This window comes from Solanum verrucosum, unplaced genomic scaffold (genome assembly GCF_900185275.1).
Source record: "Solanum verrucosum unplaced genomic scaffold, falcon-dt-bn FXZP01000108.1, whole genome shotgun sequence".
In the NCBI taxonomy this organism is placed as follows: domain Eukaryota; kingdom Viridiplantae; phylum Streptophyta; class Magnoliopsida; order Solanales; family Solanaceae; genus Solanum; species Solanum verrucosum.
In genome coordinates, this window is record NW_026020274.1 from 3,448,762 (window position 1) to 3,461,144 (window position 12,383).

Below are 12,383 nucleotides of genomic sequence, written 5' to 3' on the forward strand. Positions count from 1 at the left end.
CCATTTCAATTTGTTTGTCTGGTTTTGACTTAACACGAAATTTAAGAAAGTAAAGAATATTTTTTAATAGGTAGTTTTAAAATAAAAATATGTAGGATATACCAAAATATTAGGTAGAAAGCTAAAATTAAAGAGTTATCAGAAGAGGAAAGAAACAATTTTTTTAACTGACTGAAAAGGAAAGTAATACAAACAAATTGAAACGGAGAATATAAACCCTTAGGAAACCACACGTATAAATAAGACCACCAAGAACTCATATACTCTTCATCACAACTTCAAAAGTCATCAAGAACTTTCAACAAAACTCATAACAATTTCCCAACACATCAAAAACTATGGATAACAACTTCCGATCTCCACCACCACCACCACCACCACCTTCCTCTGATCAAAGCTACACCATAGTAATATTCGTTTTCTCAACGTTCGGTTGCATCTTACTTGGCCTAGCTATTCTTGCTTTTTGCACATACTTCTTGAAGAAAAAGAAGAAGAGCACAATACTAGTTGAAGAAAAAGAAGTGAAACACATTGATGATCATGTTAAAATAAAGGAAGCAATTGTTGAAGGACCTCATGGGAAACTTGAGACAATAGTACTCTCAGTGGAAGAAGATTTGCATGAACAAGATGACATTGTAAGGACAAAGAAAGAGTTAGAAGAAGTTCATCATCATAACTTCTTACATGCTAATAATAAATCTTCACAAATTACACCTTCTGCTCTTGAAGCTGCCCATAGACAAACTTAATTAAGCATCAATTCATGATTTTTATTTTATTTTTAAATAAGTGACTACTATGGGAGTTACTATTGTATAAAGTTAATTATAATTACTATTTTTTTCTTTTGATGTTTTAATTTCTTTTTAGTCACAACTTCTCATATACCATTCAATTCTTATCCTCGCCTCGAGCTAACTTTTTTTAATGAGTTAGACTCAAGTTCTGTTTTACATGGTATCGATCATCCTATTCATGACTTTGGACCTAAAGGCCGGCCTAGTAACCTTTCGGAATAAAGAATCCTTGTTGACTAATATACTCCTCGCGATTCATATTAATTACTTATCATATTTTTGGTTTCTTTTAGGAAAAATAATAATAATAATAGCCTTAATCATAACAGTATGTCTAAAATGTTTATCTCTTCTTAAACGTCTCACTTAATAATACTCTGTCAATTAAAATAGTATTGGTAGATTTTATTTTTTTAGCGTGAAGTTCAAACTATAAATTTAGCGCATATAATTAGAAGTTAAGAGCGTCAAGCTTTATGATTACTTCTGTATCATTAATGAAAGGTTTACTCAATTGTAAAAAAATAAAAAAATAAAAAACAAGGGTACACTTCATATTCATTCAACATTCTCTTGAGAGAAAGACAACCATCCAAATAGTGTTTGTCGATGATATCATACTTACAGGAGATGACTAGTCAAAAATTAAGAATATTTAAAAATAGTTGACCTTGGAATTCAAGATTAAGTATTTGGGCCATTTGATCTATTTCCTTGGCATGGAAATATATAACGAGATGAAAAGAATTTATTATGTTGTCATAAAGAAAGTATGTGCTAGATCTTCTGAACGAAACAAGGATGAGTGGTTGTCGTCTATCTAAAACACATATTGATCTGAATATAAAATTCAAAAATAAAAAGGGAAATTCAGTTGATCAAAGTCAATATCAGAGATTAGTAAGAAAGTTGATCTACTTGTCGCACACTCGGGCCGAAACATTCTCAAATCTATTCTATCCATTTGAGAAATGCTCATCTACCACCCCTACAACATATTTAATGAAGTAAAAAAGAGAGAGATTCTTATTGATTTTCTTAGCTCAAATGATGAAAATTCTTGAAGATCAGTGATTGAACAATCATGTTTACAGACAGAGGCGGAGCAGGGGTTTCACGGGTTTGGACAAACCCACTAGCTTTTTCGTAGATTCTTTATATGTATTAGAAAGTTAAATAGATATATATTTATATTAATTCGTGAATCCCTAACAAAATTGATTGATAATTACTTACGGACAAGGAAGGGATTGTGGAAATGTTTTACACTAGTGGGTTCGAGTCCCACTATCAACACCTTTAAAAGGAAATTTAGAACTCCGAACTCTTAATCTTGGCTAGGTACTTCAAATCTTGTTCGTAGTCTTTTCGTTATATAGACACTGTTAAAGTCTTAATTGCCTATCAATCTCCATGTCTTGTACTGTGGAACACTAATCATGAGTTCAGCAAAATAATAAAGGGAAATTAAAGAAGAATAGAGCAAACAAAAAGTGTTTTATACTGCAATCATCAGAATATTAAAGCTAAGATAAAGTCTTCCTAGTCTTTACATGAGAGCCAAGTCTCTGCTTACTTGAAAGCATACTCCAAAAGAGAGAATTTTAATTAATTAAAGGGAAAATATTCAAATATATCATCGACTTCTGAAAAAAAATCTCATTTATGTCATCCGTTAATTGTTTGCTAGTTTATTTATGTCATTTTTGTTTTAGAAAAGGCTTATCCATATCATTATTTGTTAACTGAAAACAGTTCCGCTTTTGCAAAACCATTTTTTCCTCGTGGTCAATTATGATTTGGTCATGTCATTTATTTTTTAAGGAAAAAGGCTCAAATATGTCATCGAACTTTGAGAAAAGGGCGCTTACCTGTGCCATTTCAATTAACAAATAATGGCATGTATAAGCCTTTTTTCAAACAAGAATAACATAGATGAACCAAACTTTTAGCGAATAACATAAATAAGTCTTTTCTCAAAATTCGATGACGTATCTAACCTTTTTCCCTAAATTAAAATAACAAAAAACACATGAGAGAGCTAAATGAAAAGAACCTTGGGAATATTCAGCACTTATAAATAAGCAGCCAAGAACTCTTTTTCTCTACATCACAACATCAAGATTCATCAAGAACTTGCACACAAAAAAATTATAACAATTTCCCAAGATTTTGATTCCTATGGCAAACAATTTGAATAACTTCCAATTCCCATATTTCCCTACCCATCCACCACCCCCTCCTCTTCATCCCATCTCTCCACCACCCCCTCCTCCTCATCCCACCTCCCCACCACCTCACCCCCACCCTCCTCCTCCACCACCTCATCCTCATCCTCCACCATATGTTCCACCACCACCACCACCATCACCACCTCACAATTACATCATAATAATATTTGTTTTCTCGATGTTCGGTTGCATTTTACTTGGCCTAGCTATTCTAGCTTTCTGCTCATGCTTCTTGAAGAAAAAGAAGAAGAGTACAATGATAGTTGAAGAGAAAGAAGTGAAACACATTGATGATCATGTTAAAATGAAGGAAGCAATTGTTGAAGGACCTCATGGGAAACTTGAGACAATAGTACTCTCAATTGAAGAAGATTTGCATGAAAAGGATGATATTATAAGGACAAAGAAAGAATTAGAAGAAGTTCATCATCATAACTTATTGCATGCTAATAACAAATCATCAGAAATTACACCTTCTGCTCTTGAAAATAGCCATGTATAGTCCTCAGCAACATCTTAATGAATATATTAATAATTGCCTTATCAAAGGCTAATGGTTGATCATTAATTTTCTATCACAATTATTGTGTACATGCAACATACTTTAATTTCTTAACATTATTTGCCCATGTATTTCCTCTATTTCATATTAGTTATGACATTTACTTTTTACATGTTCCTTAAGAAATCATACATAAAATTATCTTTTAATATTTTACCCTCATCTCTCTCCAACAAATTGCACTGTATTTGAGAACAAGATTAAACTAGTCTCTACTAGACTAATTAGGCCATCTATGTGTAACAAGTTAGCCCAGTTTGATAAATTCGTTGTAACTACTTGCCCGTCAAGGGAGTACGTTCTAGCTAATTCTTCTGTAATTCCGTAGCATACATATATAATATTATCCTTTCAACCAAAAAAAAGAAAAGATTAAACTAGTCTTTATTTCAAGAACATGAAATAAAAATAATTAAATTTTATTTTGATTTTGTAAAATGACAAGTAAACTAAAACAAATATTTTTTGTAACCTTGACAACTGATATTTACGATGTTAGATGTATGTAGTCTGCCTTCTCCAAAACTAGAAAATAGAGATTTCAAATTAAACTACATGCAAATATTATTACTCTACTAAGTTAAGAATTATTATGAGATCGACTTATTGATAATATATGTTCCCTCTACACAATTTTAATTTTACATGATAGACATTTTCATTATTGAGGTAATTACCTTTCATTTATGATAGATATTCTCAATACGAGTGGTAATTATCTTTCATTCTAGTTTCTAGCTCGGGAAAACAATATTTTGACTCGAACATTTTCCTAACAAGAGAAGCCATCTCTTATTTTTTAAACTTGAACTCATGATTTCTTAGTTAAAAAAACTAGGTACACATATTTTTTTTGGGGGAAAAAGGCATAAATTTACTTCTGAATTTGTTTCGAAAAGTAACTATTATGACGATCTATTACACATCTTTACAATTTAAAACTGAATTTTGTTACCCACTAAAACTGACATGGCAAGAAAATAAAAAAAATAAAAGCATGTTTGGTAATAAATAAAGTTTTAAAAAAAACAAAATCCTCTTTCTACCATCACCTTATCCCCACCCCACGCCTCTTCTTCTTCTTTATTTTTTGTTTTTCATCATTTTCCATACCCAATTTTCATCCACCCCACCTCCACCAGAATCCTCTACCACCCCCCCCCCCTCCACGCCCGCCGCCCCGCCCACTCACAAAGCTAACTTTTTTTTTATCATATTAAAAATCACAAGGCTATAACTAAATTTCACAATTGGTACATGAACTAAATTTTGTAACAAGAATATGTTGGAAATTATTCTTTCGCTTTGATAATGCAAAAAAGAAAATAAACTATTCTTTCGCATTCGCTCGAAAGAATTTAATTATACGTTGTTATTAAGATAGAATGCACAATCTTAAGCAATTTTGTAACTCCGAAATCATTACACTAAACTTTTAACTTGTAGCAAGTGGTGTAACACTTAAATATATATTCATTAAACGAAGTTTTTGACGAAGGGATGTCACTTGACACCTTGCCCGAGGATTGCTCCGCCCTTAAATTCGCATAGCCTATATATTAAAGCTAGTAAAACCTTATCATTGTCATGCAATTGTGTTTTCAGATATTAAATAAAACAGAGCATCATTAATTCATCAAAAAATCTAAGGCAATACTAGTGACACTTCATAAATATATCAGTGAAATGATCTGATGGGTCCCTATACTTGTATGAGTTTGTATTATGAACTCTTGTATTTAACTATTTACCAATTGAACCCTTAAACTCAATAAAACACAATATTTCAAATCCCTCTGACCATTGACCAAACTTATGTGACATTAAGATGGTTGAGTTGGCGAGAGAGTGGGACTACACTCCTATGAAGGCAAGTGAACATCATATTTAAACTCAAAAATATTAAAATAATAATAATAATAAATTTTAAAAAGATAAAATAAATTTTAAAAGAACCCTCTTCTTCCCTAAACTCCACCCATTTTTTCTCTGCCATCCCCATCCCTGCCCCCAACGACTTCTTCTTTCTTCTCCACACCTATGGTCATCTTTTTTAACGGATATTTGGCATTGGTACCTCCTTGATGTCACATTTCAAGTTGTTATCAGTGGAGGGAGAGAGTGGCATTGGTTGATTTTATGGCAATGCTCGTTGGAGTCCATTGATTTGTAGTGGAGTGAGAGAGAGAAAGGCGCCGTTGTTACCTTTTTCGCTAGAACGGGAGGTGACGAGGGTGTTTGTTGAAAATCAATTAACCCATTATAATTGAAATTTAAGTAGAATCATTTATATAACAAGTTAAACTTATATATCACTTTAAGGTACATAGATTATTTGATTTTTACCTAAATCAATTTGATTGTGATCCAAGACATTGATTAGAAAGCTACTTTTAGTAACCTCAATTAAAATTCGATCAATAGTGTTTCGTTAGAATTGAAACTCGAGCAGAATTTTGCTATTGAATAAGAAAGTTTAAGCTAACAACCTCAGCGGAAAGGATGTTATGTGTAAAATGGATAGACATGAATTGTCCATAATGATAATTTTTGTTAGCTTAATTCTATTGTTCTCTTTTTTATTATATTTTTTTAGGGGAGAATAAAATTATTAAGATAAAATATTACCTACTTAATTTTAGGCTAATAAAATTAAATATTACTAACAAAAATATTAATTTAAAAGAAAGATAATATGTTTCTTATTTTTATTTTTTCTATAATTTTCTTATTTTTGAAAACGAAACAACACAATTTCCAGAGATGTGATTATTATTTTTGTGATTTTCAAATTTTTAATTAAACCTTACTAAATTGAAATAATAATTAAAAAGCATAACAGGATTAGACACTAAAACCGTGCAAAAATCGAGAAGGGTGAAAAAGAAGGTCTCTACAAGTTATGAGATCTAAAAGAGAGAAGAAAGTGAATAGTTTGATACATGTCCTACAAAATACGTTAATAGTGTACAGCTAATGCGTATAAAATTGATATTTGCTACTAAATTGGAATTGTAGATATGAATTGTAATTAAATTAAATTATATATAGCTGTATATAGTAAATGCATAGCATATATTTGTTTTACTATATAATTTTCTCAAAAAATTATATATAAGTTATTATACATCACATAACATCACAAGTGTTTAGATCTTAGGAAGTTTTTATTTATATTATTTTTGATAACCTTTTTCAATTGAATTAATTGTTACATAACTATTAAACTTATTCTAGAAGTAGAAAAATTATTTTGAAATATAATTATGGCTTTACATGATTGAGTACACTAATTATAGTATCACTCTTCACTTATACAATACTTTTTAGAATTTAATTCTTTGATAATCTAATTAGTTTGAGTTTGAAATGTCTAAGAAAGACAATTAATGACTTCAAGAAAATATTACAAAATCAATTCTAGAAACATGATTTGTAACATCTCGCACCTAGAAACGACTATAAAGATTTTAAAATATGAAAATATTGATTTTTGGAAAGAATAAGGAAATCTGGAAATTTTGTATAAGTTAAGAAAGTGAGTTTTGGCCATTTTCAAACGATCATAACTCCTGTATCAGGAGGATTTAGGAGCAGATCTTTATATTGTTGGAAAGCCCTTGGAGAGATCTTTCCAACGCCGCTGAGATTGCACGATTTCGACATCGTATGAATGAGATATGCCTTTCGGAATTTGGGTTGTTGGATTGAGGAAAGTCCCAATCCGGATTTAGGAAAGGGGCAAAGTAGTCTTTTCTCTAATTAATTTCCAAATTTGATTTTAGGGGTTTATTGGGGTAAAAACAGAACCTAAATCAGTTTTGGAAAATTAAAGAATGCTTAGGGCTTGGAGAAGAGAGAAGGAAGAAAGAACGGGAGAAAAAGCAAGAATTCGTCAAGATCATCCAAGCTTGCATGTGGAATTCGTCGGGGGTGATCCCTATTAAGGTATGTGAGATGTTTTCGTGTTGGGTTAGTTCACTCACACATCAACTTGTTTCAATCCATTGATTTTGAGTTGTGTACATGTTGAAGAAGTGAAGTTCTTGAAGAACAAATTGTAGAATTCTTGTTGGTTGAGTTGTTGATGCTTGGGGGTGAATTGATTCATGTTTCCAAGTTGTTTTTTGAGTTAGATTGGTTGTATATTGAGGGTAAAATTGATCCTAAGTGTTTGGGGAAAGAATTATGGAAGTTAGGGGAGTTTAGAGATGAAAAACGAAAGAGAAAAGTCGAAAGTCGCTGGGCAAAAAGGGCTGGGAGTCGCGCCTGCCAGAGCGCCACAAAAACTTCTCTGAAGTTTGGCTTCTGGCGTGTCGCGCCAGTCAGGCTTCTCTGAAGTTTGAGGGCTGGCGCCCCGCGCCTCTCAGAGCGCCAGGGACGCCAGTTCTCCCCATTCGTTCCCTACCTTTTCGTACTTGTTCCTAAGCGATGTACCTATGTTTTCTAGTTGTTTCCAACACTCTAAGGTACATCTAAACATCATGAAATCATCCATAAACATGAGATCATGAGCCTTGAATCCATAATCCAATTCAAGGAAAGTTAAGATCAAAGTCAAAGAAGTTAAGAGTCAAGTCTAGAAGTTAAGAAGCAAGTCAAAACAAAGTTTCTTAAAGTTTTCAAGAGTCTTTAACAAACGTTTTAACTTCGTTTTTAGGCTCAAGTTTCAAGTTAAGCAAAGAGTAAAGAGTTGAGTTCATTTCTCAAAAAGCTATAAGGAAACTAAGTATTCCCAAAGAGTTTATAAATGTTTTCTCATTTGAGCAAGAAAGGGAACATCGATTCCAAGAGAATTTTAAGCTAAGTTTTGAGTAATTATCTCAATTCAAAGAAAGAGTTTTGTTTTTACAAACATATGAGCTAAGTATATTTTGGGAGTAGTATTGAGCACCGATATGGGGATGCGAGTTCATATTAACTCAAGTCTCCATAAACCATGTAGTCGTCATGGGTAGTAAAAGATCATACTTTTTAGATGACTCCTTAAGATGCTTTTAGCATAGACTAATGGATCCACTAATTTAAGCGTTCTATATGACGGCAAAGTATAGAACAGCTTTGGCAGCGTGGGCAAGACGTTGTATCACCACTTAGGCTCATAGTGGTGGTTGTCGGTTAGAGAATCTCCCACAAAAGTTATATTACTTTTATATTTAAGTAAAGTTGAGTTTGTTATTGCTTTATCTTTAACTAACTAAGTTGTTTGCACTGTTGTACAAGCATTATATATATTGCATGTGTCTTATTGCTTTATATTGAGTTCAGTTGTTCATGAGTTAAACAGAGCCAAGGTAAGTGTTCCTTTGTACTCCTTTCAAGCTTAAGTTGTTGTTTAGCTTTCCAACTTGCATACTCGTACATTCAATGTACTGATGCCAGTTGGTCTGCATCTTATTATGATGCAGACAGAGGTAACCAGGATCAGCATCCAGCACGTCGTTGATCCAGTTGAGCACTCCAGAGTCAGTGGTGAGCCTCCTTACATTCCGGAGGACTCTGTTATTTCGCTTTCCTAGTTTTGCTTTATTAGGATGTTGTGGGGTCTGTCCCAACATCCATGTCAGTATTATAGAAGCTTCATAGACAGTCAGACAATTAGTATTGAGTCTCTCATCTATGTATTTGCAGATACTTTGTTTTGAGACATTTGGCTAAGATGTTATCATTTAAACTATTGCATTGAGTTTATTCTGTTGAGTTAAGTCTTCCGCTGAGTTAAGTAAGCCAGACCAAGGGTCCGCTTGGGGCCAGCGATGGTCTCCAAGGGTCCTCTTGGGGCCAACGATGGTCCCCAAGTGTCAGCCACGTCTAGGGTGTAGGCTCGGGGCGTGACATGATTAATTCAAATTGAAGTGAATTCGACAAAATTAAAAAGCAGAAAGTAACTATAAATTTAATTGTCTACATTTTTCAATCATAATTACATTAATCGTATATTTAGAAAGTTGTTAAACTTTAAAAATATGTACATAATCGTTTAAGGATAAATTACCTAACTACACATCATTTATTACCATATTTTCTTATTTTCCCTACCATTTAAAAAAAATATCAAAAATCCCTTCTTTTCCTATCATCTCCTTTTCCGAATACATTAATTTGAAATCTAATACCTATGATTTTCCTTCCTTTTTTCACGCCACAAATCTCTCCACAATTACCTCCATTAATTCATTTTTTAATTTCAAATCTTTTCTCTTTCCAATTAATGATTTCAAGTTATTCAAGAGGTAGATTTCTTTTCATTACTTCGATTTTCGATTTCTTTTAACTTTTTTTTTTAGTTTTTTCATCTTAAAAAATTATCAAATCTATTACTTCCGGTCTCTTTACTGAAACATCAATGTACTCGATAACTTTATTGTTCATTCATTCATGTACATACTTGATAACTTAGTTGTAGTTAGTTGTTGATTCATTCATGTTGTATTAGTACTATTTGTCGACAAGTTTAATTCAAAAATTGAGAATTTTTTGGAATAAATGGAAGAATTTTTTTAAATATTATAGTACTTATCAATCTACTTAATATTTTAGAAATAGTAATGTATCATGAGTAATATATCCATCTCAAGATCATAAATTAAAAAAAATTGACTAGATAACACAATACATGTAATTCCATATCTTCCATTATCAGATATGTTTACTCTAAAGTTAATGTTATAAATAGTAATGTATCATGAACAATTTTATGGGCATGATACATAAATACATAAAAGTTGATAATCTTATAGTATCAAATACATTATTATCAACTACAAAATGATACATTTATAGATACACTATATTTCAGCTTACATACACCCTTCTTTCACAACCTTATTGTATCAGATAAATTATTATCAACTACAAAATGATACATTATATAAAAAATGTATCCTATCAACTTGAAATCTTCCACATTTGCATATTTATCTTTCAAGTCAAACAATGTATCTTCTTCCAGAATTATAGACTGAATAAAGATACTCAGATAATGCAACAACCTATTAACATTAAAAAAAATTAGTGATACATTTTATAAAACAGTTATTTCTATGTATCTATCACAAGCAATCAAACAACTAACTTATACTTAATATCAAGTACAAAATATAAATATAATCTGATACATACCCTCATTCTTAAACATTCTGATACTTTTACAACAAATTACATGTATAATAGTATTTCACAAACACAATAAGATACAAAAATAGTAATGTATCATGCTAAATATGACCGGTCATGATACAATAATTTAAATTAATACTACATGTATCACACAGTAACGTGTCAAACTCTAAGCAAACACTTTATGTGTAAAATTTACTTATTTAATGTATCTAATTAATAGGAATATAGTACTTATCAATTTATACAAGATACATAAATACTAATGTATTACGATTAATATAGTCATCTCGAAAACACAAATCAAAAATCAAATTAACAACACAATATATGTAATTTTATACATGTGATTGTTAGATCTGTTTAACTGTGAAATTAAAGCTCTGATCTGTTTTATACATTACAAATTCAGGCTCATATTTTTTTCAGATTCCTAAATGTCAGATCTTTTTTTGCTGAAGAAAATCCCTAATGACAAAGGAGGGTAGATCAAACTCCTGCGGCTTAAAAACACAAATATAGCCATAGATATTGAACCAATATAAAGACATGTACAATAGAAAGTTCAATTAGATGGAGAACCCCGTGAGTGGAGCAAATTTGGTCAATATCTCAACTTCCTTCTCTGCTGATTTTTGTTTCTTGAGTTTTCATTATGAACTTTCGAAGTTAGCCACCTACATTTCGTCATCATTGGAAATGGCCCATCACAATTCTTTGTTTTGATTTCGCTTCAACTATCTTTTTGTTGGTTCTGTTGGCAACCTTGGCTAATGCCGCTCGATTGATTGCAAGAAAATTGAGAGAAGAAAATTTGAATTTTGATTTGATTGAATTTGTTAAGATTTGAAAGAGATTGCAATCAACTAGATTAGCGTGATTTGGGGAACTCATATTCAATTCAATATTCTATTTCCTTTAAAAGTTTAACTGATTTTGTTTTAATGTATCAGATTTAATGTATTCGGCTTCTTTGCTATGTATCCGGATAACACTGATTTTGAGGGATTTTGGTAAATTGAAAAAGAGTAGGGATAGAATGTAATTTAGTTCCTTAGACTATGGGATTTATGTAAGTTATACCTGATTTATTAAAGAAATTTGGCAACCAACAATTAAGAAAATTTCAATTAACACTAATAAAAAATACATAATGATATATATTTTTATGTATAATATGAATAATTTTGAGATCTTATTTTGGAAGGCCTAAAGTCACTGATTTAGAGTTTATAAGTTTGATCTTGATCCTCTTGAAGTATTTCCTTATCTTGATATTATATCTTGGAATCACTCATTAATGTAGGGGCATTGCCAATCCAGATGTGATCATAAATTGACAAAGTATAACATTTTTACGTTATCACTATAGTTTGATAGCTTATTATAACCACCATTATAATATTTTTAATTTCTAAGGTCAAATATGAAAATAATATTTTTAATTTCGTGGGTGTTGATATTGTTTGTATATGTTTGAAATTTTACTAAATATAAAGTGAAATTAACCTCCCACTTTACTGCCCCTACTAAGTAGTCGTTTAAATCATGAAAATAAAAAAATAAAAAAAAACAAAAAAAAACTATCTAATTACACAAATATTCCTAGTCTATTTACTAATTTTTCTATAGTTTGAAATAATTATATTTTATAGAGTAAATTTTAGG

At 31.2% G+C, this 12,383-nt stretch overlaps 2 protein-coding genes across 2 annotated transcripts; both read left to right on the forward strand.

Annotated features, from left to right (window-relative positions):
* Window positions 1-264: 264 nt before the first annotated feature.
* LOC125833933 (protein TRACHEARY ELEMENT DIFFERENTIATION-RELATED 6) lies at window positions 265-789 on the forward strand. Its single transcript, XM_049513096.1, has one exon. The coding sequence runs from the start codon at window positions 339-341 to the stop codon at window positions 753-755; it is 417 nt and encodes a 138-aa protein (XP_049369053.1). The 5' UTR covers window positions 265-338; the 3' UTR covers window positions 756-789.
* Window positions 790-2,984: 2,195 nt separating this feature from the next.
* Window positions 2,985-3,536, forward strand: LOC125833870 (protein TRACHEARY ELEMENT DIFFERENTIATION-RELATED 7A-like). Its single transcript, XM_049513025.1, has one exon. The coding sequence runs from the start codon at window positions 2,985-2,987 to the stop codon at window positions 3,534-3,536; it is 552 nt and encodes a 183-aa protein (XP_049368982.1).
* Window positions 3,537-12,383: the final 8,847 nt, after the last annotated feature.